Raw genomic sequence first — 27,360 nt, 5'->3', positions numbered from 1 at the left:
ATAAAAATATTTGAAATTTTTTCTTAAAAGGTATTTTGTGTTTTGTGTTTTTTTTTTTTTTTAATTTTTTAAAAAAGTGTTTTTGTTTTTATTTTGAAAAATAGAATATAGAGAAAGTGTTTGGAGAGTACGAAACGACGGCCGTAGAGACGGTAGAGTGACGGAGTAAAGCGATGCGTTGAGCCATCATAATCCACAAGTAAAACGACGCGTTTTGTTTCACTATAATTTGCTGTCGCCGTGTGCCATACTGTTAACTCTGTCCCTGACCGTCAGCCTCTCTGACTCTGCATAGAGAGATAGAGAAAATGAGGCCCCAGATCGTGCTGTTCGGAGATTCCATAACGGAGCAGTCGTTCAGATCAGCAGGATGGGGAGCTGCTATTGCTGACACTTATTCTCGCAAGGTTCCACATTTACTCATTCTTTTTGCCTTCTGCTTTTGTTTTTGTGTTTTTTTAGAATGATGAACAATGTATGTACCAACTACCAAAAGTGTAATCTTATTCTGTTTTTTGTAATATGTTAAGGCTGATGTAGTGAATCGTGGGTATGGTGGGTACAATACCAGATGGGCTTTGTTCTTGCTGCATCAACTTTTCCCTCTCGTAAGCTTTTCTTTTTTCACTTTCTCTTGTTTTGGTCATTGTTGGTTCTCTAGCTTCAGATTGTGTTTTGTGCATTAAAGTTACAATTACTTCTTTGGAACTTCAAATGGGGGGTTTTTGTTTTTTCATATGTTGGAATATATAAATTCTTTCATTCATTTGTGATGATATCATGATCTGGAAATGGGTTCATGTTTGTTCATTTGTTTGTGTTGGTTATATAGTACAGGGAGATCATGATTTAGTAACTATTGAATCTCAAGATAATCCTCATCCAAATTCAAATGATAAGTGTACTGGTATTCACTTGAATTCTAATGTAACTTGAGTAGATAATATCTGATCTAACCCCAAGGGGTTGGCCTAAGTGGTGGAGGCCTTGCTCTTGAGGTATCATCTCTTCAAGGTCCAAGGTTCAATACCTCATGGGTACAAACAATCTCTTGGGGCCACACTCCCTGGTAAAAAGCCAGTGATTTAACCTGTTCCGTGTAGGGAAACTTTCGAAGGTGCGGTGTACAGGACCGGGGTTTACTTTGCAAGGGTAGGTTTGAAGGGAAACTTCCGAGGGTGCGGTGCATGAAACTGGGGTTTACTCTACAGGGGTGGGTCCGTAGGACCTTGCCTTGGAGAGGTTCCCTGACATTAAAAAAAAACAAAAAAAAAGAAAAAAAAAAAAGAAGAAGAAGAAGATAATATCTGATCTCTTGTATAGTTCAAATATAGAGTTTATCTTATGTAACAAACGCGTTTTGTATTTGCTTGTTTATAGTAATGAAAACCCAACAGATAGGTAAGTGAGGAAATACAAATCACATTGGAGTTCTTGTTCTGTTTTAGTAACTTTAAGGACCAGATTTGGTGATGGCTATGTGTGTATCTGTGTGTGAGAGACCTCTCAGCAGAATGAGGATTATGAGGTGCAACTAGAGACTGGCTGGTAGCATCTAAGCAAAGGATGTTTTGTGCATGAAAGTAAAAATTGCTCCTTCTAAATTGGCCTTTTGGCTCAGACTGCATTTATTAGGAAATTCTCACTATTGATAAATTGGTTTAGAGAAAATTATTTCTAGTGATTTGGTGTATTATGTGAAAATATCATGAATAGTCCCTTGATCATCTTCTGTTGTGTTGCCCAATTACTTGGAATTTTTTGGTGTAACAAGAACAGTCATATGGCTTGGAGAGTTGCGCCTTTATGGGTACTTTGGTTTTCATGGGTTTCTAGCTGAGCATTTGAAGGGATGGGGGTGATATATTACGAACAGTAAGACCACCTTTTTTTTCCTTTTGATTTGCTTGGATTACTGATTTTTAGTAGTCTATCTTTTGTTTTTTTTGGTGACTTTGAGTCTTTTCATTTTAGGTGTTTCTTTTGTTTGTTTGTTTGTTTTGAGGTCTGAGGTGCTGATTTCTTCTAAACTTATTATGTACTTGGGTAGTGCTGAATTAGTGTCTTTTTTGTTGAATCTCTTTATAAAAAGGTTGTGATTCTGTTAGTTCAAGCAAGTTATATGGCTTTCTCTGCAGGATTCTACAAAACCTCCTGTTGCCGCAACGATTTTCTTTGGGGCTAATGATGCAGCTCTTTTGGGGAGAACCAGTGAACGACAACATGTTCCTGTTGAAGAGTACAAGGAGAATCTCAGAAAAATTGTTCAACATTTGAAGGTTCAATTATTGTTCCTCTAATACTTATAACAAGCTGTTCAATATCTTGATTCCAATTTTTGAACTTATCTTCTGCTAGATGTTATACTTGTGGCTCAACTTCTGAATTGTAATTAATTTGTTCATATATGCCCTTCATCTACCTGATGACCCAAGTGATACTTATTTTATCCAGCCATTGAAGAAAAATAGCCAGAAAACAAAAATGAAATCTGTTTAAAAGCCATAAGATATGGCCTGAAAGAGAAACTAGAATCTCAGGAATGCTTCCTACTAAGCATTTTGTTGTATATCTAGGACTGGCCTCATGGATCGGAGTATCTTTTTGTTCAAGAATGTGTAGGGTGTCCTGCCTGTTTTCTTTTATGTCAAGAACAGTGCTGGAGGATTTTTGCTTAAACAGAACTTCTTAACACACTTGTAAAGAAATCTTTAGCAGCTCCTGGAACAATACTGAAAGGTGGTGCATGTATACAGATTTTGCTTTTCCATGAATTGACACTAATCTATATAATGCTTAAGATCATTTATAGGACTGTAGCCATAGGATGTCTCTAGGTTAATGGATAGCAAACTTTAGGGAAAAGATTGTACATCTCACACTCCATGCTTTTACTGGTAAAAGGCCAGCGCCATGTAAGTGGTTAATTGTTTAACTCATTCCTCATTGTGTTTAGGGATTTGGTTGCAGGAATGCTCCCCCACTATGCTAGTTGTGCTTATTACGCCACCGCCAATTGATGAGGCTGGACGAAAAGAATATGCTCAGTATGTAACTTTTTCATGTGAAATTCAATAGACACGCTTCTTTTGTCCCTTGTTTATTGGAGTTGGACCTATGGGCTACATGAGGACGACTGGATGAGGGATTTGATCTTATGTCCCTGGTACAACTGTAAGAGACTTTGCCAGCTAATCTAGCTGGCATCTTCAACACAAACTCGCATACACATTATTGAGTTGTTCCTACCGTACTACCTTGTTCTTGCAATTGCTATCTCTAATAATGCCGTTGTAATTGCTCCAACAATCTCCACCACCTCCACCATCATTATCCCACACGCACTGCCGCTACTGCGACATCAGAGCTGCCATAACAGACTCTACCACTGCTTTCGTCACCACCATGACTCCCACTACCTTCATAATCACGTGCCATCAATCCAATGTTCTTTCCTCAGTCCATCTTCACCTACCCTTTCCTCTATCACTAGTTCCACCCCTGCAGGCACTTCGAACACGCTACCAATTTTACTATGACAGTATGACACAACAACCACCTGATACCCACCATGCCACTGTTACTGCCTTCATTATTCATTCCCCTAAGTGACCATGGTGCTGCCACCACCAATGACATGAGTATTAACAATTGCACATTCATTACCCCCCATCTTTTTCAACATCACACCTCCATCAATGTATCCCCCACTCCCAGTTGTAACAGTACCAATCGGTATTGATTGCCATCTTCACTTCTTCCAAATCTATGATATTCAAAATTCTAGAAGAAATAGAAAGCAGCCCCGGGAAAACATGAAGACTCCAGTTGCCTGGGAAAACATTAGAATACACAGATGATTTAATTTTCATTTTTGTAAATAGTGTTTGTTTATTACTTCGCTGTGTTGGAGGTAAGCTTGTAAATGGAATAATCAGATCTGTATATGGAGAGAAAGCTACGGAACTGCCGGAAAGGACAAATGAAGTGACAGAACTTTATGCCAAGCAGTGCATTGCGTTAGCTAAGGAAATGGGCCTCCGCTCAATTGATCTATGGTCAAAAATGCAGGAAACAGAGGGTTGGCAGAAGAAATTCCTAAGGTTTGTTATAATTGAAGCCTTCAGATTCAGTTTCCACAGTAATGATGTGCTGTAATTTAAACATAGAAACCATTTAGCGAAATCTGTCGAAGAGTTCATCAGGTTGGAACTAACAATAAAGAATATTTTCTGATTTTCTGTTTTTCTGTTTTTCTCTTTCCCTTTTATAGTGATGGGTTGCATCTGACACCAGAAGGCAATGCAATGGTATACCAAGAAGTCATAAGAGTGTTCTACGAGGCATGGCTTTCTGCTGGAGAAATGCCATATGATTTCCCTCATCACTCAGAAATTGATGGGAATAACCCTGAGAAAGCATTCCATCAACAATGCTTATGATCTTACTATCTGTGACACTTCATATTTGTTTTCATTTTACTCTTGGGTTAAAGATGGGTTTCTTGCTTAACCCAAAAATAAATAAATAAATAACAAAAAACAAAAGATAGTGTGTATCTTGATTTCCCCAGATAAATAAGATCATTGCTCTGTTTGGTGGTTGCACCGTCGGGCAGTTTTTGGCAAAAAGTTTTAGGTTTTTTGCCACTGGGATTGATCATGCATATATTGTAAATAAGAGATTCCTTAATCTTCTGTTAAATGATCATCATGTTTGAACGGCTATAGTACTGTGCATAGCCCAAGGGGTTGGCCCAAGTGGTAGAGGCCTTGGTCTTAAGGTATTGCTCCCTTTAAGGTTCAAGTTCGTGCAAACAATCTCTTAGAGCCACACCCTCTGGTGGAAAGCTAGCGATTTAACTAGTTACGTATAGGAAAATTTTTAAGGGTGCGGTGCGCTGAATTTACTCTGCAGGGGTGAATCCGAACTCCGAAGGGTCCTACTTGGAGAGGTTCCCTAACATAAAAGAAAATAAAAAGTAAAATAAATAATAAAATAAAAAAAGGGTATTCCTTGTTGGCTTTCTGTGCGTTGATTTGGGGAATATTTTTTTTCTTTTGAAGGTTTTGTATGTGCTGAAAATTTGGCCACTAGTAAATTGACACTTAAAATGTCCTTCTTGGGTTTAGTTTCACTTTTTGGCCACCACCTTTATTAACATTAAACTTTTTTCTTAATGAATAGTTAAACGCTTCCTCGTAGGTTGAGAGGGTAGTCTGGAAAGCTGCTAGTGAAGATGGTTATAGCGGCTCATAATGGACAATGTAGGTATCAACAAACAAAATTCATTTTAACTTAGCTCCACTGGGTGAATAGATATACCATTTGAGGCCGTGAGAGAAAGAACTATCAAGATTAGACATTTTTTAGACTTAGATTCGGATATAAAATTTATGGTATGGTAGTCCAAAAATGCTCTATAAACGAGAGTCCAATGTGCTGTGACGAAAGAAATCTGCTACAGGCGATCAAAGCCAAAGATTATGGGTTTTCGTTATGACATGGTTTGCTAACACTTGATCTATTTTGGATAATGTCATATCAAATAGATTACAGTAAAGAAGAAAAGAAAAGAGAACCAAAATGTGTAAAGAAGTGAAAATAGTTGAAGCACCAAAAGCCTGGAATTTATACAATGGCTATAGGACGATATTTCCCTTTACATTAAACCAAGATGGAACAATTTTTTATTTATTTATTTTTTAAAAAAGATGGAACTATTTTCTCTAGGTTTGGTTTACCAGTTGAAGCACCAAACAGAAAGACTCTTGATGACACAATTAATTTTCATAATTTCTACCTTATATTTGCATGGGGGTTTCAAATCCTCGGCAAATGGCACATTAATCTATCTCCTTTATATCAAACAAAAAGCAAGATCAAGATCAAGATGCTCATAAATATGTTCAAATATTTTACGACATAATACTAGTTATTGTCTATGTCGTGTGCCCGTGCACATAGGACATAGTTAAGAATATTACATATCCTCAATTACTGATGTAACATTTTCAGCTTGAGTCATGTACACAAAGGATGCAAGCATTACTCATATCGCAAATGGACCCTATACACTTTGTGACCAAATGAATTAAAATATTGATTAAATAATTAAGTTTATTTATTTCTATCAACTTAAACCTGTGAAACAAGTTGTGATTTAACTAACTGTAGCAAAGGTTGGATAAGATCCAATACTCCAATAAAAAAGATAAACAACTGGAAGAAATTACAGGAAAAATGAGGTTGCAACTCTTATTTCTATAAGAAAGTGCGATTTTTTTTTTAAAAAAATTATTTTGTATTTTAAAAAGTGTTTTATGTTTTAAGTTCACAAGATAAACCCTAAATGGTTACATTTTGCTTTATTTATTTATTTATTTTTGTGTGATATTTACAATATAACAGTCTTTTATTTGTCCCCAAGAAATAGCTCAATCGGTTGGAATCAAGTCTAATGAAGTGGAGGTCACTGGTTCGAATCCACCTCCATCTCTTGTGCGGATATGTCAAAAAAAAAAAAGTCTTTTATTTTATTTTTTAAAAAAAAGATTTATAAGAATAATACAAAAATAAAGATAATATCAAATTTAAATACAAATCTGATAGCGCCTAAAAATAGGAGATTAAAATCAAAATCCCATAATAACAAGTGTTAACTGTTAAGAGACGTTACGTACGTAACGACTAACGCGGCCTGTAGCCCGCCGGAGTAAAGCGACGCTTCGAGGCATAACCCGCAAGCAAGACCACACGTTTGGTTTCCCAATTTCCCTATAATATGATCTCAAACTTTGAACTCTGTCACCGACTCTCACTCTCTCTAGCTCTGCAAAGTGAGCGAGTGATAGAGAAAATGAGGCCTCAGATCATGCTGTTCGGAGATTCCATAACGGAGCAGTCGTCCGGATCAGGAGGATGGGGAGCTGCTCTTGCTGACACTTATTCTCGCAAGGTTCCATATTTACTCATTCTTTTTGCATTTTGCTTTTGTTTTTGTTTTGTTTTTTTTTTTTTTTTGAGTCAGATGAACTGTGTATGATACTAAAAGTTTAATCTTGTTCTGTTTTTTGTAACATGTTAAGGCTGATATAGTGAATCGTGGGTATGATGGGTACAATACAAGATGGGCTTTGTTCTTGCTGCATCAACTTTTCCCCCTCGTAAGCTTTTCTCTTTTTCTTTTTCTCTTGTTTTGGTCATTGTTGGTTCTCTAGCTTCAGATTGTATTCTGTGCATTATAGTCATAATCACTGCTTTGGAACTTCAAATGGGGTTTTTTTTTTCTTCATATGTTGGAATATATGGATTCTTACATTCAATTGTGATAATCTGGAAATGGGTTTTTGTTTGTTCATGTAGTCATAGGGTACATCTGAGCAAAGGATGTTATGTGCTTGAAAGTAACAGTTACGCCTTCTAAATTGGTTTTTTGCCTCGGAATGCATTCATTAAAAAATTCTCACTATTGATAAATTGGTTTAGAGAAAATTATTCCTAGTTATTTGGTGTATTGTGTGAAATATCATGAATAGTCCCTTGATCATCTTCTGTTGCGTTGCCCAATTACTTGGAATTTTTTTGGTGCAACAAGAACAGTCATATGATTTAATTGAATAGCTGAGCATTTTCAGGGATGGAATGATCTATTACGAAGATTAAGATCAACTTTTTGTCTTTATGATTTGCTTGGATTACTGGTGCTTAGTGGTCTATCTTTTTTTTTGGATTACTCCTTACTGGTGAATAAAGATTATTTTCATTTTATTTGTTTCTTTTGTTTGCTTGTTTTGGTCCGAGGTGCTGATTTATTCTAAACTTCTTCTGTAGCGTTCCATTGGTGTTTTTTTGTTTTTGTTGTTGAATCTCTTCAAAAAAAAAAAGGCAGTGAGACTGTAAGTTCAAGCAGGTTATTCATATGGCTTCCTCTGCAGGATTCTACAAAACCTCCTGTTGCCGCAACAATTTTCTTTGGGGCTAATGATGCAGCTCTTTTGGGGAGAACCATGGAACGACTACATGTTCCTGTTGAAGAGTACAAGGAGAATCTCAGAAAAATTGTTCATCATTTGAAGGTTCAAGCATTGTTCCTCTAATACTTATAACAGGCTGTTCAATATCTTGGATTCCAATTTTTGAACTTATCTTCTGCTAGATGTAATACTTGTGGTTCAACTTCTGAATTGTAATTAATTGGTTCTTATCTGCCCTTCGTCTACCTGATGGGCCCGTCTGATACTTATTTTATCCAGCCATTCAAGAAAAATAACCAGAAAACAAAAATGAAAGCTGCTTAAAAGCATATAAAATGGCCTGAAAGAAAAATTCGAATTTTAGGATTGCTTCCTACTAAGCATTTTATTGTAAATCAAAGACTGGCCTCATGGATTGGAGTATCTTGACTTCTATGTTAATTAAGTATCAAGTTGTGTAAACTAGTTATTTTTATACTTTAGGGTAACACCTTTTTGTTCAAGGATGTAGAGGGTTTCCTGCCTGTTTCCTCTTCTTAAACAGAACTTCTTAACGCGCTTGTAAAGAATTCTTTAGCAGCTCCCGGAACAATACTTTATTCAGATTTTGCTTCTCCATGAATTGACACTAGTCTATATAATGCTTAAGATCATTTATAGGACTGACATAGGACCGTATCCACAGGATGGATGTCCCAAGGTTAATTGATAGCAAACTTAAGTAAAAAGATTGTGGTTTTGAAGTTTGAAGTTTTAAAGTTGCAGGATTTTTGGAAACTACTTGCAGGAAACAAGGGCAGCAATCGTTTTAGGGTTTATTGACAGCAAAGATTAGGGTTTTATGGCAGAAAATGGACATTTGTGTTTGACGTTTGTGTATGGTGTATCAAAGAGCTATAGTTAGGGAATGAAAATAAGTGAGAAAGAGGCAAAATTCAGGAGCAGTTCTGGGTGCTGCATTAGACAGAGTCCGTGAACAGTGATTTTAGATTCTTGGGCTGTTTGTGTGTTTTTCATTGAAATGTAGTTTGGATTTTAGGGAGGAAGATCAGTCTAGATTCGGGCTGGAATTGGATTGAAATTGCAATAATATAGAACAATAGAACCTATATAAGCATCCAACCTAGGATTCCTTTCCTACTTCCAGCCACTTTACATCCATTAAGATTCAATCTTTGCAAACATGAGATCTAAATCCTAGATTCCCTTCTGATCCTTTTAGAACTTAAAAAGCCACAAGTTTTCACCAAATATGCCACCAATTAGCCCTAGAAATGTTTTGTTACTGCTGTCCCACATCAGTTTTGTTTCTGATCTTTCTGTCCTATGTGACTTTAGGAGGGGTTGGCCTTCTGTCCACTTAATTTTGTCTGTCACATAATTCCTTGGATGCAGCAAATAGTGGATATGATATGAGACACCAAATCCCTTTAAAGATTTGAAACCATAATAACTTCTTCTTTTTTTTATCCTTTTGGAGTGAAATTCTCATGATTTAATATTAAAGGATAGATTTGAACCTAAAAATGCTGTGGCAACCAATCAAAAGCACTAGTATAGGTCACATTATACTTCACCTTGGTGTCCATTAGTGTTACTTCACCTTGGTGTCCATCAGTGCATCTCACACTCCATGCTTTTCCTGGTAAAAGGCAAGCATAATGTAAGTGGTTAATTGTTAAACTCATTCCTCACTGTGTTTAGGGATTTGGTTGCAGGAATGCTCCCCTTCTATGCTAGTTGTGCTTATTACTCCACCGCCAATTGATGAGGCTGGACGAAAAGAATATGCTCGGTATGTCACCTTCTAATGTAAAATTCAATAGACACTTCTTTTGTCCCTTGTTTATTGGAATTGGACTTATTATGCCGAATAAACTCCCAAGTAGCAGCACAATTATACACACCCTTCTTAGATAAATTCCAAGTAGGAATATCAACATCACCAATATCCACCATTGGCAAGGCACTCTGAATTTTAAGAAGCTCCTCTGAACGAGCTGGCGGCCATCTCCAACATTTGTCAACAATAGGGCTGTAAATAAACCAGTCCGTTCGACAACCCGCTCAATACCTGCTCGGTTTAACTTGACTTAAACTCGAGCTCGATACTGTATAAACCCATTCAGTATTGTAGAAACCCGCTCGATTAGTAAATGATACATACTCGACTCACTCAAAAAAACTCGATAGGAGCTTGCAAGCTTAGCTCGTTTAAAGTTCAACCGATTCGATTGCCCGACTCGTTAGCTCGTTCGTGTATATATATACACAAATATGTATTAATTTATTACTAAAAATTAGTTATATAAAAGTTAAGTATGTATATTAGTATTTAAGTAATATATGTAATATAAATTACTTAATATTTATATTTATACTATAGATAAATGTCTAAATTTTGTTTTAAAATTCGGACTTAAACTATGCTCGGATCATACATTAAAGAATTTAATAGTTTACCTCGAGCTCGAGTTGAGTTCGGCTCGAATAGCATTCTCAACGAGCTTGAGCTTAAGCTCGAACTCGCCCGAGCTTTAAATGAGCTGAGCTTGAACACACATTTCATAACTTGTCTTGAATAAGCATATTCATAAACGAGTTAGTCTTAAAATCTTAAAGCTCCACTCGGCTCAGCTCGATTACAACCCTAGTCAACAAGAATACTAGACACCTTTGCTTGGAGCTGGCTGCCTGCATCATAAATGACTCTATACCCATTTATGTCATGAAGAATTCCATTCGGGTGCCAAGAGTCGAGCCATAGAAAGATATTCTCACCATTACCAACTTTAAACGAAATGAATTTTTTCAAGTAAGCTTTTTTTTTTCTTCCTACTTTTCTGTGAAGTAAGCTTGTAAATGGATTCATCAGATCCGTATATGGAGAGAAAGCTATGGAACAGCCGGAAAGGACAAATGCAGAGGCAGAACTTTATGCCAAGCAGTGCATTGCGCTAGCTAAGGAAATGGGTCTCTGCTCAATTGATCTATGGTCAAAAATGCAGGAAACAGAGGGTTGGCAGAAGAAATTCTTAAGGTTTGTTATAACTGAAGCCTTCAGAAGTTCCTTATTTGTTTTGCAGAAGAAAATTCATTTGACTTTCTCCTTCTATATTTGAACACCAATTGGAAAAACAGGGTCCAGATTTCACAGAAAATGATGTGCTTTAATTTAAAAATAGAAACCCTTTAGGGAAATCTGTCGAAGAGTTCACCAGGGAGGAAGTAACAATAAAGAATATGTTCTGATTTTCTGTTCTTCTCTTACCCTTTTATAGTGATGGGTTGCATCTGACACCAGAAGGCAATGCAATGGTATACCAAGAAGTCATAAGAGTGTTCGACGAAGCATGGCTTTCTGCTGGAGAAATGCCATATGATTTCCCTCACCACTCAGAAATTGATGGGAAGAACCCTGAGAAAGCATTCCGGCAACAATGCTTATGATCTTACTGTTTCTGACACCTTTATATTTGTTTTCATTTTATTCTTTGGTTTATGCTTAAGATAAATAAGGTCATTGCTATGTCTGGTGATTGCACCACCGGGCAGTTTTTGGTGTTTTTGCCACTGGATTCATCATGGCATATACTGTAAATTAGAGATTCCTTAATCTTCTGTTAAATGGTCATTATTATTTATTAGTACAATCTAGTTTGCTTGGAAATTGAAACCTATGTCTTTTCTTTTGAAGCTTTTGTATGTGTAGAAAACTTGGCCACTAGTAAATTGGCACTGAAAATGTTTTTTAGAAACACTTGGGGTTTGAGTGTCTGTCTCCTTTTTATAGTGGAACAATTTCTAACAGTTTTTCTTTCTGATTGTAATTAAGAACAGTTGCTTGCTGCACAATTAAGGGTAATAAAATGTATGGCGTTATCATATAACCTCTTTTAGTAAATATTGATTGTTAAATTAAATGAAGTGCATCATGTTTCTATTTTGTTTCACTTTCCAGCACCACAATTAACATTAAATTTATTCTTAATGACTAGTTAAATTTGACGTCAAGGCAGAGAGAGAGAGAGAGAGAGAGAGAGAGGGATTCTTGATCTTTGAGTTAGAATTCAATTTTAGTTCATCGCAGATTCTTACTTTTTAGGGTTAAGTTGGATACTGTAAACAGATTACACAGAAAAGAAGAAAATAAACAAGGTAAAACAAAATGTGTAAAGAAGTGAAAATAGTTGAAGATAACCAAATTCTAAGACAAAATGGACCGGCAACAAATGTTTTGATCATGGAATAAACCAATATTAAAATGCCTCAGGTTTCAAGTCCTCATGAAATGGCACATTAATCTATTTCATTTATATTAAATAAAGGGGAAACATTAACGCGTTCCGAGACCCTTCTAAATTTGAAAAACTCTTAATTTCATCCCTTGAACTTTCAATTTGATGCAATTTACCCCTCTGTCAATTTTTGCCGTTAAACCCTAACGGAAACCCCTAAAAAGACCAAATTACCCTTTGATTTTTTTTATTTTTTTTTTTGGTTTGTTTTAAATGAAAAAAAAGGGGGGGATTTTTTTTATAATAACTTTATTTTTTAAAAATTTTGTAATTTAAAATTAAGGGCAAATTTGAAATTTTATTAAAAAGTCAGACTTTTAACGTTTAAAAACTGACGGAGGGGGTACATTGCATCAAATTGAAAGTTTATGGTGAAGTTGATAATTTTTGAAATTTAAGAATACTTTTTCAAAACTTGTGGTAGTTTAGGGATCTAAAGTGAAATTATCCATTAAATAAAATTTCCTTCGCTTTTAATGAATTTATGGAGTACGTGTTTCTTTTTATTTTGCTCCAAAACCTTGAACAAATTCTGGAAGACAAACTTGTCTGATTAATTTGGCGAGAGCCTTCATGCCCATACTACCATGTTGGAGTGTCTCCAACACACACACAGACTTGATTCTATTCTCATATGTGAAAGTGAAACCATGACTTTCTTTGACCATAAAACAAAAATTACATAACGGATTGATCATAATTAATGCTGTATTTAATCTTAAAATTCTTTATTGCAGTTGCCAAAGTACCCATCAAAGGCCAAGAAATGCCAAATTAAGTTGTAATAAAGCAAAGCTTTGGTCACAAGTGTGAAACAGAGCCAAGCAACCATGGCCATTGGATGATTTAGTATTAATGGTGGTGATCAACCTCAACAATTAATGCCTTCTCAAGTTCACCTATTAAGGAACAGAAAATGTAATAGCTTCAAAACACTAAGCCATTCCCCTCAGCTTCTGCTCCTCTTTATCTCATGGAGCTTGACACAAAGCTGATGAGAGAAAATCTTGCCTCACAACCAATGCTTCTGTGTGATAATTACTTGATGAAGCCCTACATGAAAGATGAATTTTCCTTTGAAGCTCCTTCATCAAAGGGCTTCTTGCAAGATTTTCACCATCCTGATCAGTTTCAGACTAATGGGTCCTCATCAAATCCCATTTTTGGGGTCCAAACTCAGTGCTATGATTCATTCAACCATTTCACATATGGCTGCTCCACTGGTTTTGATGTTTATGAGTGTAAGCCATTTGCAGATAATTGTGGGCATGGCCATGTTATGGACAATTTCCAAAGTGGGGGATACTTGAATCCCTCTCAGAGAAATCCCATTGATATCATGGGATCTGGTCGGATTGACATGGCCTTTACTACTTGCCAAGACATAAAACCTGTTAATTTTGTCATCCCAGATGAACTCTCATCCATAACAGCAGAAAATGGGTACTATAAAAGAGTTGGCATGAATAAGAACAGGGCATTGCCAACAACCATGAGGACATATAAAGGTCGTAAGAGGTGTAATTGGGTTAAGGGACAATGGACAATTGAAGAAGACAGGTAAAGAAAGTTTAAATTTTGTTTGTCTTTCTCCATGTTCGGTTTTTTTATTTTTCCCATTTTTAATAAATGCATGCAAAAGCAGGCTCTTGATTCAACTGGTTCAGCAGTATGGAGTGAGAAAATGGTCCCATATTGCTCGAATGTTGCCTGGGAGGATAGGAAAGCAGTGCAGAGAAAGATGGCATAACCATCTAAGGCCTGATATCAAGGTTTTAATAACTTCTATGCATTGGATCTTTATCCTATTTTTCTTCTTCTTTTCCATATTCTTTTCATTTGTTTGCAGAAGGACACATGGAGTGAAGAGGAGGATAAGGTGCTTATTGAGGTTCATGCAGAGATAGGAAACAAATGGGCAGAGATTGCAAAGAGCTTGCCTGGAAGAACTGAAAACTCCATCAAGAACCATTGGAACGCAACCAAAAGAAGGCAATACTCGAAACGAAAATGCCGTTCAAAATACCCAAGAGGCTCCCTTCTACAAGACTATATCAAGAGCTTGAACTTGGACTCCGACACGGCGCAAAATCATCGGTGCAAAACCAAAGCGCCGCCAAGTGATGATCATGATCATGATCAGCCACACACAGAGGAGGTTTCAGATTATGATTTCAATGAGGTCCCAGATTTTTGTTTCGATGGAAACATGTTTCAAGAGAGCTGCAGCATTGATTCTATTCTTGATGACATGGCTTGTGGTGATCCTGTGGTTGATGAGAATCATTTTCAGATGGATATGACTCCAGTTGAAGAGTTTGAAGTGAAGAAGGAGCTGGATTTGGTGGAGATGATCTCTCAAGTCAATCAAGTCAAATGTGTAAGCGCTTAGAAAAACAAAGTTAACATCTTATTCATTCAAATTAAGGGGATCTTAAAGGCAAATTTGGAAGAGAGAAAGAGAAAGATGGAAGTTGGCTTCAGAGTTTCTTTTTTTTTTTCTTTGTTAATTACTTCATGAGCTTGGAATTGAAAGAGTTGGATAACATGCAAGATGGCATGAAGAGAGAAATATTTATATAAAATAACACTAAATAAAGACAATCTTACTGCGATTATGATGACAACTTATGTATGCAACTTTTGGACCATTGCTTTTCAATAATACTGTGTTTGCTTTTCAATAATTCTGTGCTATTGATCCTTTGAAGCAGGCAATAGAAGTTGAATCAAATCCTGTTCTGATGCTCATTGTTTATGGGAAATCTCAATTAGATGTCATGAAATCTCTCAAAAGAAAGGCAAAATGCTTATAAATTGTGTTTACATTCATCTTGAAGGTATCAAGTAGCGTCTCTCAAATTATTTTCTCATCTCTAGATATTCTATTCTGCATGCATTTCAAAAGAAATGGCATGGAGATAATTTATTTTATGGTTCAGATTTATTTTGTTTATCTAATGTTGTAGGACATGTTTATTTCACTTAAAATGAAGAGGATCATATGTAAGTAAGAAACGGATCCTCTCTAGTTAATTTCAACTGGAGAGGAGTTGGTCCTCTCTAAGTTAAGGGCAAAATTGTCTTTTTACTTTCATTTTTTGACAAGTTTGCCCTCTACTTAAAAAGGACCGGCTCTTCTCCAATTGAAATCAACGGAGTAGCATGCATGAAAAAGGGACAAGGATCCTTATAATTCCATGACAAAGTAGCATAAATAGGTAACTCCTTAAATAGCAGTTAATGTGGGTATAAATGAACAATTTGAGGAACATGTGAAGGAAAGCATTACTTAAACCTTTATTAGGTTTTAATGCATTAATCGGTTTCAGTCAAAAACTATTAAAGCCTATAATAATGCAATAATACATTAACATTACACAAAATAAACGTACGGTACCCATCACTTGTTTTTACACTCATATTTCACGGCCCCCTGAAAGTATCCACCACTTGTTTTTAACTTGCCCTTTTGCTAGGATAATTTGGAGGAATACAGCATGGCCACTAAAAATACTGTCAATTTTGATGTTGCTATTAAGCCTAACTGTGCCATAGCTGCTGCCATTTTGCGAGATCACGATGGAGACATTCTTGTCACTTGTTCTAAATGTCTCCCTTCTATGGAAGCTAACCAACGTGACGCAAATGCCGCCGTTCTTGTGGTGCACCAAACCTCTCATTTTGGAAGCACCTCCATCATTCTTGAAGGGGATTCTCTTACTACCATCATTGCCATCAATTCCCCCCATGTAGCCTCGGATTGGGCCTTAGTCCCCATCCTAGCCGACATAAGCCAGCAACTCCTCTTCTTTCAGAATTAGACTGCATTGAAGACATCAAGATGTGCAAATTATTGTGCACACCATGTTGCCAAATGAGCCGCTTCGAACAGTGTGTTTGAAAGTATTTCCTCTCACTCTCTCATTCTCTCCTCTTTTAGAATTTGTAGCGGAAAATACCCTCCTTTGTAACCCTCTTTTTCCCCTAAATTTTTTTTTTTTAAAAAAATTGTACAATAGCCATCAATCATAGTTCGCCTTATATCAAAGCAGATAGTAGCACATGTTGGTGGTTGTTATTTAAGACTTCATGTTGGTGGTTGTTATTTAAGACTTCAATTTCTGTCACGTGCGCACATGCACATAACACAAGTTGGGGTGCCATGCATTTCTTTAATTACTAATGTGACAACGTTTTTACTCATATTTTAGAATTTGGTTTTAAATGCCGTAAAAAAACTACTGCAATAGTTTATTAAACTTCACTTATAATTAAATCAGGATTTTTAGATCCTGTTGCAGACTCAGATCCAAATTTGGTGTCCACCAAGCATACTTCTTCGGATACCCACCTCACTGGCTGCCATGATTATGTTCTTTTATGGCAACTTCAGTTCAACTAGCTTCAATACTCCTCATTATGTGGTTCTTGGGTCAATAACCCAATGGATCGAGCCAATCACTTTATCCATTCACAATTAGTATTAGTTATTCTGGGGATGTTGTTTTGCCCCACCCTTATTTTGTGTTTTGATCCTTGTTGAACGAAAAAAAAAAAAAAATCGCTACACTGATATAACGAAACCCGTGTACAAGTTCAAATTCTAGGCTGAGTTGTCAGTACCGGCTTGGACCATGCAATGGAGATTCAAGCCCCGCGACTACAAGAGTCATGAGTATATCCGATCAGATGCCTACTTTCCAAAAACAGATAGGTATGACTACCTCAACAAAATGTGATATATATATAGCATGAGGAATGCATTCCGAACTCAAATTATTAACCCAATCAGAAGTAGAAAGGCAAAATTTGATTAAAAAAAAAAAAAAGACAACATAGGATGATTCTGGGAGCAATATCGTTTGCTCCCGGTCCACAAAAGAATTAAAAGTTCTGCCAAATAAGCTACATTCCATAAAAGAAAAACAAACTACTAATTAGTTCCCAGCCTGACCTACAAACAAATGCTTGAATGCGGTAGTGATTTTCACCTAAAACTCAACGTATGAGCAAAAAAATTCTCCATAAAACTTCAAGCTTTCTTTGGCTTAAGGCGCTTCACCTGTGAATAAACGAAGACTCCAGCAAGAGCAATTGCAGTGCCTGCATCAAATCCAATAAAAGAGTATGTAAGGAGGGATGTAGTAAAACAAATAACATCAAACAATTTTGACCTTATTTTTCCAACTAAAGATTACACAAGTAACTACACAAGTAACTTACCAATAGCATTGATGGGTGTGACAGCTGTTTTGAAGAAGAGGACAGAGCTGACGATGACCACCACCCGCTTCACACAATTTCCTACGGAGTGTGTAACAGGTGATACCCTCTGCAATATCATATAGGAAACCTGCACAGTTCAAACCACAAAAGTCAGCATTGTTCCAAAAAAGGAACCGAGTATTAAAAAATTTGATGAGAAAATAGAAGCAAATGCCCATTAAAAAAAAAAAAAAAATGATGACCAAAACATTATTTTGATCCCTCCAAGTCAAAAGATCATAATGATGGTAATATATAGGACTAAGTCATGTGTCATAATCTAATACTAGGCATCATAGCCAAAACACCTCCATAAAAACTGTACAAATTTCTCAAATTTGTTTGAAATAATTTTGTGCGTATAGTTCTGTAGTATAGCAGCCATACAATAACTAAACTTAACCCATCTAAAAATAAGAGTTGAATTCTTATGGAAGCTATAGGCCCAACAATTGGTTACAAAAGATAAACAAAGATGGCAAATCTTAAATATAAGAAGCACGGGACTAGTTCTTGAAAGGTCATAATTCACATAAGAAAAACAAGGTAATTTGGAAAAAGAGACAAGAAAATAGTATGTGAAGGGCCTCACCTGCTGATAGGCATGGAAGCAGAGTGCAGCCAGTAAAGACCTGGTGTAAACTTGTCTAACGTCTAATCCCTGTCATGGAATACAGTATACATTAATGAATCAGGCTGACACAAACATTAAAAAATGCTTCTCCTGGTAAAATCAAGACTAAAAAATAATTTGTTGCGGCCTTTAGCTCTTAAAAAAATACTCACAGCTGCTTGCAGGTATGCAGGAGTAAACTTGACACCGTCCATGAAGATAGCCACAGGGGCTAAGAAGAAAAAGGACATTATTGTTATTATTGAGAAGAGAGTAATGTTGTCCAAGGATTCCTGAGAAAGGATAAAGTACTGGTTACGTGCCAATTCAAAAAATAAAATAAAATAAAATGAGAAAGAATAGCAGCAGAGCACAGTATGACAGACCAACTTCATGCAACTGTCGCATAGTATTATTTTGTAACAATCAAGAAATAAAAACAATATGATTAAGAATATTTGAATCTGGAGAATGTAGATGACCTCTTTCTTAACCATGACTTTTTTGCTAAGGACATTACGAGATTGGTTTGACAAATTGGAAGCCATTGCACTCCAGAATCCAGCCCTTCTCCAAAACAAAACAGTAAGATCATATATCATAACTCAGGATAACAACTTGGGTATCATTGAATCATAAATCAATAATAAAGCAAAAGTATATGAAGATATCGTACCAGTTAAACGATGCCTCAGTGACTGATGCTAGTGCCACTCCACCAACAATTGGTAAAAGGGAAGCAACCACCCATGGAGTAGGCTTCTGTAGGATCATAAAGATAACAGTAAAAGTTGAACCACTTGATAAGTAATGCTCAGTTACATGATAATTAATGGTCTTGCAATTTATCAATTCCACTGTTTCTATACATCATTTCTCGAAAGTTACGATCAAAAAAGGCAAATTTAATGGGCACTATTGCTGTCAATTTTCCCATATTATAGTATATATAGTCAGTCAGTTTGATCTCTACTCAGGACATCTTGGTGATCCTAATAATAAAATGAGGCAAAAGAGAAAACAAAATTCGCACCTCCCCTAGAAACATAGCAGAGAGGATGACCGAGAAGAAGGGCTCCATAGCTTTGATTGTGTGAGTGAATGACACTGCAACTTTTCCAAGACTCATATTAGTGAAAAGGTTTCCTAAAGTGTGCACCGCTGCCAGTGGCACTATAGCTGCAAGCTGTCAAAAAAATGCCCAAAAATAAGAATCACTACACGAAATCAATGCCCCTATATTTGATACAAAAACTTTCAGATGATAAAAATACCTGGGAACCGCTTAGTTTTGGTCTTTTGTAGAGATTAAGACCCCACATGAGCGAAACAAGTACAGTCCCAACAGCAAATTGAACTACAGTGACAGTTACAGGGTATGGGTATACCTTCAAAACCTGTGAACAAAAAGCATAAAAAAATCATGCTCGTTACAGAGATACCACCATGCAATAATCTTTTAGGTCAAGTATTAACGCAATTTCAACTTTAGTATCATCAGCAGCTCGATATGAACTGAACCCTTAAGACCAGGCAGAATCTAATTATAATTTACCATTGATCAATATCAAACTAATTACATTTTCTTTTAATGATAGAAAAGGAAATTACTCTCTCTCTCAAAGAGAATTTCTCAGAACGCTTTCCACCGAGAAAGAGATCCAAGAAAAACTAAATTTCAGTAAATCACACACCTCGACTAACAGATTTCGTTCCCTCTTTTTTTTCTTTTTCTTTTTTTCAATTACCGCACGTAGTATGGTTTCATTCACTAAGCGATCTAACTATAACACCTTTAAGAACTTGCATTTCCACAAAATTTCAACATTCAAAGCCAATGAAGTATGGCAAGCCATTCTCTCAAAACCGAATCAAAATCCACAACTACCACCTCAAATTGCAACAAAATGTTTCACTCTCAACAGTAAAACAAAATCAAATCCAAAATCAGATCGCCAAATCCATAAGAATCGTCACCTGCTTGTTGTAGATATTGAAGTAGATGTTGAAGAGGTACCAGAACCCAAACAACGCCCCGAGCTCCAACGTCTTGAACAGGCGGCTCGATTCCGCGCTCTCGCCGGCGCTCTCGGGCACGGAGGCGGCTCTGACCTCGAAACTCTTCGCGTCGCGATCGGACTCGGGCGCGGGGGCCGAAGTCCATGGCCTGAGCTTGAACGAGTCCGACGAGGACACAGACCACGATCGGCGAGGGAAGTTACCCAAGACGGAGACATTGGCGAGACCGTTCGGCTTCGAAGAGTACGAGGCGCGTATAGGGTCGAATCTAGGGTTCAACACTTGGCCCGAAGCCCTGCGTGGCTTCGGGATAGGGAGCGTGGCCGAGAGAGAGAACGCCGCGCTCTGCATTTTCCCGGCCAAAAGGTTGAGAATTGAGATCTCGGAAGGCGAGAGCGAGCGAGCGAGCGAGCGATAGAGAGCGAGAGCGAGAGCGAGAGAGAAAGAGAGAGAGGGCTTTGGAAAGTCCGCAGAGGAAGCGAGGTTGGTTGGGGTTGGTAAAACAGAGTGAGTGGGCAGGGGAGAGGAGGCGGGCGGTTGAGCACTTGTAGCTAAAATTAAAATAAAATAAAATAAACAAACAAAAAGGGAATCGGAAAGCCCTCGCATATTCTTCAGGATTCTATTTTTATTACAGATTTTTTTTATTACAGAAATGTTGTTTTGCATATTGGTGTTTATTTTGCTTAGAATTTTGTTGAATTATTTTCAATAAAAATTTACAGAAATGCAAATAATTATTTCCCTTTTATTATCGTTGTCTGTTTTTTTTTTTTTTTTTTTTCTTTACTTAAGAAAGAAACAAGCAAATAAAGTAACAAGAGCCTTTAAAATCTCAATCATTATTATTATTGTCTTAATATTTAATTACTATTTTTCATGCATCCTAAAACTTACTACACTGTTTTTTTTTTAAATAAGTTGGAAGAATTTTCTCAAACTCAATCTAATCCAAAATATATGTAATTTTCACATATATTTTTAAAAATCACATACTTTATTAAAAATGAGAATTTTTTTTTTTATTATTATTATTCTAACGTTCATCTCATGTACATCTTCATTGAATTAGCATGTTGAGTTTATCATTGGTGCTTTTTTTTTTTTTAATTAAAGATGGATGGATTATGTCAACTTAATAGAAATGGACGTGAGATGGATGCCGGAATGCAAGGAAGCATTTCTCATAAAAAATGTATGTAAAAATCACATATATTTCAAACAAATATATATATTTAACGGATTAAATTGAAGAAAATGAATTATTTAATCCAATTTGAAGAGAACTTGCCACTGAAATTATCTTTAAAACTGATCTTAATTAATTGCTCTTAGATTTTCTTTTTCTTTTGTCTTTTTAATATCCCTTGTGTGTTTGGGCATGTGGGGGTGTATTTTACTATTTTTGACCTTTTGGTACGAGAGGAAGTGAAAACAATGGTGTACTTGATCTTCCTAGCTTGGACTAATTTCCAACAACCAGCAATTGATTACCAACACCAACTTTTAGATGTGTGAGTTTTATGTCGATGGGAAAAAAAAAAATTGTAAGAATAATGAATTCTAGGTCATGAGAGGTCTATTGTATGTGTGCAATGAGTAGCTTCTATGAGAGGATATTCAGATAGAGCTTGAACACCTATTCAAGCTGCTCAAACATCTGTCTGAATAATTCAATTGCCTACCTAATTAGAGAAAGGCCCGAATATCCTCTCAAAGTTTACCCTACTTTTAGATCAGTGCTATGTAAGAGGAAAAAAATGTAAGATTAAGCAATAGCAATGGTCTATTATATGTGAAATGAGTAGTTTTTTGTGAGAGGATATTCAGATTTTGCCTTTGTTTGGATAAGAGTTCGAACACCCATTCAAACCACTCGAACATTTGTCTGAATTAGGGGCGTACAAGCGGTTGTGTTTAGTGGTTAAAACCGCTCCGCTTAGAAAGTTAGCGGTTATTCGAACTAATAATCAGCAATTTTTTAACTTTTTTTTTTTATACAGCCTTTTGGGATTTTTGAGGTGTTTTGGGCTTTTTTGTGCCTATTTTTTGAATTTATTTAATAGTTTTGGGTCACAGTATTCTAAAAAATAATAAATATGATGAAACCCTATCCTTAATACAAATACCACCATGCAACAACACCGTTTTTGTGCTTTTGTGTTTAAGGGTAGCTACCCTTAAAACTGCTAAGCGCCTACTAAACTAGTTATGCGGATATATATTTAGCAGTTATAAGTAATTAGTGATTATGAAGTGGTTGTTTGTACACTCCTAGTCTGAAACGCCTATCTCAACAGAGACGCAATTACCCTCTCACATAAGCCACCCACGCCCGCGTGTTATAACGGGCCATATGTGAAAATATCTTACTTGACCGTTGAATCGAAATGGAATTAGGCCAAAGGAAGAGACAAGGTGGCTACGTTCGATGGATCTGGCAGACGCATTAGCCAATGGTCTACGACTCTACAACGACAAGAAAGCAGACCAAGATGCTTATTATCAAATACAAAGAAAAATGGTTCCATGGTCCATCCATCTCAATCAATCAATATGTCCATATCAAGACCAAATTTACAAATTACAATGAGACACCTTGCCTTCTTTTCCACTTAATTTTTTTTTTTTAATCTGTCTAAACAGGATTCTTTCCTTAGAAAGCAATGAAAATTGTCTCCCTTTCTTTATATGTCACCTCCAACTGGATCCATCACAGTAATAGAGCATACCCATTCTGGAAGGCACAGAAGCGTAATGAGCCTTACTTACACAAAAGCAAACAAAAATGATACAAATAAATAAATCAAACACCATGATTAAGCTAAGAGGGTTGTCCGAATGGTCCCGAGCAGCTCGGGGTGCAAGATCCGCCTACTGAGGCACCGCGAGACCTACACTCCCTTCTCTCATTTCTCACCAAACAGCTCAAAACGCAAAACAATTCTAAAACATTTTTTGAACAAAAACGAAAAGCTCATTAACAAACATACCTATAGTTTTAAGTTTTCTCATAATCCAAAATATACATAGCACTGGAACCTATCAAACACTTGAGTGAATATGGTCCATATTTACGGAGACAATTGAGACTTCTACAAAATGAAATTAAAGATATTATTGAGCCATTAATTTGTCTGGATATGTTATGAATTACAGCATCTCCATTGGTAACCCACAAATCCAGAGGCCACAATAACATAAACAAATTAAATTGATTGCACTCGGGGGGGCGGGGGGGAGAATGAGGAATACAAGTGTGCAGATATAGATATATGGCTTGATACCATTACACTTTTAAGACATGTATACTTGAGCACTTGCAGTCTTCACTACCTGGCAGACAGGGCATATGTCAATAAACCCTTCACAATCCTTACAGAGACACAGATGCCTACAAGGTATCAACAAGACACAGACTTCTTTAACTTTACAAGCCCTGCAATTCATTTGTTTCTTCATGAAGACAGAATTGCCAGAAACATCTATAATGCCTTGGTGATCCACATTAGCATAAGAGGCTGCATCATCTACCTCGCTGTCCCCACATCCTTCCTTCCCATGTATGGCACCTTGAGCCATGACTCGCTGCAAATTGCTCTTCAAGACATTGACTACAGACTCATTGTACTTTGCTCTATAGTGCCAGGATTGAACTTCCGTAGCAATCTGCTTTATTCTCTCCATTAATTCCTTGTTCTTGCGGTTCATATTCTCTATTTCAAGCTCTTTTTCATGCAACTTCCTATCAACGACCTTTTCTATGGCACTCAGAAAAGAAACCGTGTGTCTTTGCTTCAGTTCCCTCATATCCTTGAGGATGTTTTCTTCCTGTTTCAAACAAACCAAGGAAGATTTTTATTTTTTATTTTTTATTTTTGTAAAAGCTATAGTGAAAAGAGAAACATTGAATCTAGTGCAAACTAATTTATGGGTGTCAGCCTCCTAAGTGGTGACAAGAATGATAAGAGAGGTATTGTTAAGACAATAGCGTTAACAGCACCATAAGCTAATATCTGGATTAAAATTATCACCTGAAGTCTGATATAACAATCAAATTCTTCATTCTGCCGATCGATCTCTAACTTCAGATTATCGCTGAGGGACAAAATAGCAGGGAGGGCAGCTGTCATACTTTCACTTGCAGAAGTTACAGATGAGTTATGTTCGTCCTCCTCATATGCAAGTTTCAGCCCAGTTGATACAGGGTTAGGATTCAGAATGCTTCCAGACTGACCGGCTTTATCTTGAGAGAAGTTATTATTTGGAGACACAAGATGCTTTTGCTGTCTGGAAATAGATTCTGCTTCCCTGGCTCTTTTAGTTGGCTGCTCCATCGCACTTGTATGGTTATTTCCCATGTAGTTTAAAGGACCAACACTGCATCCAACAGTGACTGACAGATGCAATGTCACCTTATGAGATTAATTTAATAAGGAGAGTAACAGCCAAAAAAATTAATGAACAAAAATGCCTCAGAATTGTAAGACAATCTAGATATTCTACAATGAACAAAAAATGCAACAGAATTATAAGACACTATTTATTTTAACACGAACAAAGATGCCACAGAATTATCACCAACTGGAAACAGCAAGAAGCTTGATTTTAACTGCAAGTATACTTTAAAAGATCATAAGAAATCACATCTAATTATAAAAAGAAAGAGAAGAAAAGGCATTGACAAGATAATTCCCAACTCACAAGAAAGGGCAGAGAACAAAGATTGCTGTAAAGGACAGAAATGGGAAAGGGAAGATGGGACAGGGGAGACACATGGAGAGTGTAATATGTTTTTTTTTTCTGTCCAGGACAATTTTAAAATTATTTCCCCTAGTGTAAGATGCTCAAAGTTAGGTGGTCCATTGACCACTCTCGTTTGTTATTAAGTTTTTAAAGAATGACATGTAGCATTTTGATTTACAGGTGGTAGCAGAGCCCAGGCGTTCCATTGTCTTGACAAATAACTGCATTAGTTTATTGGCAAAGAAACCAGTCACAAACCAGAAGACATTCCCCATTAGATCACTATTACTTACAAATTTCTAACATTTGATATTCAATGATATGTACACAAAACTGATTATACCAACTCCACCCAGACCCAGTTGTACAACAATGGAAGAGTTAAGGACATTGAGCACACACACACATAAGTACATATACATTTAAATATATAGGCCATTCCCATAGTTATCAATGAAATAACACCTATACATTTAAACTGATGATACCAACTCCACCTAGTTGTGCAATAATGCAAGAGTGAAGGACATTGAGTACACATACATACACATGCATACAAGTACATACACATTTATGTATATATATAGGTCATTCCCATAGTTATCAATGAAATAACACCTGTCCGATTTTATCTTGAAAAGGCATAATTATATTGTGCATTTGATTCAATATTTACTAGGACTTTCAAACATGTACAAGTTAAGTAATCACATGTTGTGTTGCAAGTATGGTAAAGCAACAGACATCATCCTTAATTGAAGCAACAATTTAAACTTAAATGCCCAAACTGAATGAGAAACCTTGTCCTAATTGATCAAAGTTGCAAAATATAGATAGACCAAGCACATAACAACCATGTCTGGAAAAGAAATAACTGGACCAGGCAATAAGAGGGGTAATGTATATGAAATCAACATGAATAACAGATAAAATCTTAGAACAACAAAACAAAAAATTTAATCTGTACTTAAAAGGAAGAAAAACAATATAATTCAGTGATATAAGTTCTTGAAAAAACTCACAATCTCCAAATAGCTGCAGCTGGGGCACTCCCCCGGTGACATATTGAAACTGACTTTCGTCAAGGAAAGTGGGAAACACAGGATTGCTACTATCACCTCCAAACATATTCCTATACGAAACCAAGATAGATCAATCATCCCATAAACTAACCAAACTTATTAAGGCATAACAACTAGTTAGGAACCTAAGCTCAAGAATCTCATTACAAGAAACCCAAATCATGAACAATGAAGAGCCTCAAAAATGCTAATTGATTATGAGGGGCACCAGATGATCAAGCAAATAAATGATCTGACTTAAAAAAGACTTCAATGAATCACCTTCTTAGAACATCACAATCAATATCACCAATAACTATAAACTGGTAAAAAGTAAAAACACATGTTTTCCATCTCTATCGAGACATATTAAGTATATAAGTGAAATCAAATACCTAAAAAACTTGATGACAAAAAGATCTAAGACACAAATACAAGATTCCAACAAAACCCACAAGGAAAAAAAAAGAAAAAGCTTTAGCATAATAACAATTAGCGTCAATAGATTTCTCCAAAACAAATCGTAACCATAAAGAGGCGCCCAGAGAAAAACCCTATCTCAAATTCCTAATCTAATCTTTATGCGATCAGAGTTTCCCAAAAAAGCAATACCCAGATCAACAATAGCAAAGAAAGATCAAAATTTTCAGTCTCTTTCCTTTCCGGGCACTTTCTCAGGAACCCAACAGAGCATAACGAAGATAAAACCAGAACAAGTACCTCAAATCGTCGTGTGGGTCGTGGCGGAGTCGGATTAAAACGCGAGGGTGAGAGAGAGACAGAGAATTTCGCTAGAAGAGAAGCATAATTATTGGGATGGTTGGGAGGGACAGTGGTTCGTGGAAAAGTAGGGGGAGAGTGGTTAAGGTTAAGAAGAAAACCGATGATTCCATTTGTACGGGGAATTGTTGGTATTGGTGTTGGTGTTGGCGTTGGCGTTGGTGTCGTGGTTGTGAGAGTGATCTTCATCATCGCCTTCATCAGCTTTCTTTTCGTTTTCCCACCAGTAATATTTTTCATTTCTTTATTTGGGGGTTTTACTGATGCGTCGGTGCGAATTGACCACCGTGTCCTTATTCAATAAAATGATATTTAAAAACATTCAAATCAAGTACGTGGGTTTCTTACGTCCTTTTGCACTCCTCAACATGTTTTCCAACGCGGATAAACACTACAAACGCCTTATAATCCAAGAGACTAAAGTTAAAAGAATCAAAGTAGGCTAATCTCAAGAGTCCCCTTTGAATGGTAAACTAAAATCAACGGAGCGTGTGTAATTTAAAAACGTGATTTTTAAAAATATTTGTTTGACAAAATTATTATTTGGCTTTTAAAATTGCAGTTAGTTTTTATAATTATGCTTTTTTTTTAAAAAAAAA

At 36.4% G+C, this 27,360-nt stretch overlaps 5 protein-coding genes across 6 annotated transcripts; 3 read left to right on the top strand and 2 right to left on the bottom strand.

Moving 5' to 3' along the window:
• The first annotated feature begins 245 nt into the window (after positions 1 to 245).
• Positions 246 to 4,631, top strand: LOC132176009 (GDSL esterase/lipase At5g62930). The gene is made up of 6 exons (XM_059588111.2): positions 246 to 407; positions 531 to 608; positions 2,139 to 2,279; positions 2,971 to 3,047; positions 3,939 to 4,103; positions 4,274 to 4,631. The coding sequence occupies exons 1-6, from the start codon at positions 309 to 311 to the stop codon at positions 4,440 to 4,442; spliced, it is 729 nt and encodes a 242-aa protein (XP_059444094.2). The 5' UTR covers positions 246 to 308; the 3' UTR covers positions 4,443 to 4,631.
• Positions 4,632 to 6,795: 2,164 nt separating this feature from the next.
• Positions 6,796 to 11,703, top strand: LOC132176010 (GDSL esterase/lipase At5g62930-like). Its single transcript, XM_059588112.2, has 6 exons — positions 6,796 to 6,958; positions 7,089 to 7,166; positions 7,938 to 8,078; positions 9,695 to 9,771; positions 10,852 to 11,016; positions 11,258 to 11,703. The coding sequence occupies exons 1-6, from the start codon at positions 6,860 to 6,862 to the stop codon at positions 11,424 to 11,426; spliced, it is 729 nt and encodes a 242-aa protein (XP_059444095.2). The 5' UTR covers positions 6,796 to 6,859; the 3' UTR covers positions 11,427 to 11,703.
• A 1,544-nt stretch (positions 11,704 to 13,247) lies between these two features.
• LOC132173570 (transcription factor MYB98-like) lies at positions 13,248 to 16,098 on the top strand. Its single transcript, XM_059585086.2, has 5 exons — positions 13,248 to 13,834; positions 13,920 to 14,046; positions 14,124 to 14,654; positions 14,989 to 15,075; positions 15,754 to 16,098. Exons 1-5 carry the CDS (start codon positions 13,248 to 13,250, stop codon positions 16,096 to 16,098), a joined length of 1,677 nt encoding a protein of 558 aa, XP_059441069.2.
• Positions 16,099 to 17,022: 924 nt separating this feature from the next.
• LOC132176046 (phosphoenolpyruvate/phosphate translocator 1, chloroplastic) lies at positions 17,023 to 20,717 on the bottom strand. Its single transcript, XM_059588158.2, has 9 exons — positions 20,133 to 20,717; positions 19,430 to 19,552; positions 19,189 to 19,341; positions 18,832 to 18,917; positions 18,638 to 18,722; positions 18,329 to 18,448; positions 18,135 to 18,203; positions 17,501 to 17,630; positions 17,023 to 17,380 (listed from the first exon to the last, which is right to left on the bottom strand). The coding sequence occupies exons 1-9, from the start codon at positions 20,523 to 20,525 to the stop codon at positions 17,310 to 17,312; spliced, it is 1,230 nt and encodes a 409-aa protein (XP_059444141.1). The 5' UTR covers positions 20,526 to 20,717; the 3' UTR covers positions 17,023 to 17,309.
• A 2,707-nt stretch (positions 20,718 to 23,424) lies between these two features.
• On the bottom strand, positions 23,425 to 26,975 carry LOC132176388 (E3 ubiquitin-protein ligase BOI). Of its 2 annotated transcripts, none has more exons than XM_059588580.2 (4): positions 26,702 to 26,975; positions 25,943 to 26,052; positions 24,209 to 24,589; positions 23,425 to 24,005 (listed from the first exon to the last, which is right to left on the bottom strand). In XM_059588580.2, exons 2-4 carry the CDS (start codon positions 25,982 to 25,984, stop codon positions 23,472 to 23,474), a joined length of 957 nt encoding a protein of 318 aa, XP_059444563.2. In that variant the 5' UTR covers positions 25,985 to 26,052; positions 26,702 to 26,975; the 3' UTR covers positions 23,425 to 23,471. The 2 variants fall into 2 exon arrangements, with proteins under 2 accessions (XP_059444563.2, XP_059444562.2); XM_059588579.2 differs by having other exon boundaries at positions 24,209 to 24,570.
• Positions 26,976 to 27,360: the final 385 nt, after the last annotated feature.

This window comes from Corylus avellana, chromosome 3 (assembly GCF_965113065.1).
Source record: "Corylus avellana chromosome 3, dhCorAvel1.hap1.2, whole genome shotgun sequence".
NCBI classification, from domain to species: Eukaryota; Viridiplantae; Streptophyta; class Magnoliopsida; order Fagales; family Betulaceae; genus Corylus; species Corylus avellana.
This window is presented reverse-complemented; position numbering and strand designations above follow the sequence as displayed.

Excerpts from the sequence above, each read along its gene's own strand:
- LOC132176009 (XM_059588111.2), top strand. The coding sequence starts at position 309 with ATGAGGCCCCAGATCGTGCTGTTCGGAGATTCCATAACGGAGCAGTCG. Across the intron at positions 609-2,138 it reads TGCATCAACTTTTCCCTCTC|GATTCTACAAAACCTCCTGT; the intron begins GTAAGCTTTTCT and ends CTTTCTCTGCAG. Across the intron at positions 3,048-3,938 it reads GGACGAAAAGAATATGCTCA|ATCTGTATATGGAGAGAAAG; the intron begins GTATGTAACTTT and ends TGGAATAATCAG.
- LOC132176010 (XM_059588112.2), top strand. The coding sequence starts at position 6,860 with ATGAGGCCTCAGATCATGCTGTTCGGAGATTCCATAACGGAGCAGTCG. Across the intron at positions 6,959-7,088 it reads CTGACACTTATTCTCGCAAG|GCTGATATAGTGAATCGTGG; the intron begins GTTCCATATTTA and ends TAACATGTTAAG. Across the intron at positions 8,079-9,694 it reads AAATTGTTCATCATTTGAAG|GAATGCTCCCCTTCTATGCT; the intron begins GTTCAAGCATTG and ends ATTTGGTTGCAG.
- LOC132173570 (XM_059585086.2), top strand. The coding sequence starts at position 13,248 with ATGGAGCTTGACACAAAGCTGATGAGAGAAAATCTTGCCTCACAACCA. Across the intron at positions 13,835-13,919 it reads TGGACAATTGAAGAAGACAG|GCTCTTGATTCAACTGGTTC; the intron begins GTAAAGAAAGTT and ends ATGCAAAAGCAG. Across the intron at positions 14,655-14,988 it reads AAGTCAATCAAGTCAAATGT|GCAATAGAAGTTGAATCAAA; the intron begins GTAAGCGCTTAG and ends CCTTTGAAGCAG.
- LOC132176046 (XM_059588158.2), bottom strand. The coding sequence starts at position 20,525 with ATGCAGAGCGCGGCGTTCTCTCTCTCGGCCACGCTCCCTATCCCGAAG. Across the intron at positions 18,918-19,188 it reads CTGCTATGTTTCTAGGGGAG|AAGCCTACTCCATGGGTGGT; the intron begins GTGCGAATTTTG and ends ATGATCCTACAG. Across the intron at positions 18,204-18,328 it reads CTGCATACCTGCAAGCAGCT|GGATTAGACGTTAGACAAGT; the intron begins GTGAGTATTTTT and ends ATTCCATGACAG.
- LOC132176388 (XM_059588579.2), bottom strand. The coding sequence starts at position 26,048 with ATGTTTGGAGGTGATAGTAGCAATCCTGTGTTTCCCACTTTCCTTGAC. Across the intron at positions 24,571-25,942 it reads GCTGCAGCTATTTGGAGATT|TCACTGTTGGATGCAGTGTT; the intron begins GTGAGTTTTTTC and ends TGCATCTGTCAG. Across the intron at positions 24,006-24,208 it reads ATTGTTATATCAGACTTCAG|GAAGAAAACATCCTCAAGGA; the intron begins GTGATAATTTTA and ends TGTTTGAAACAG.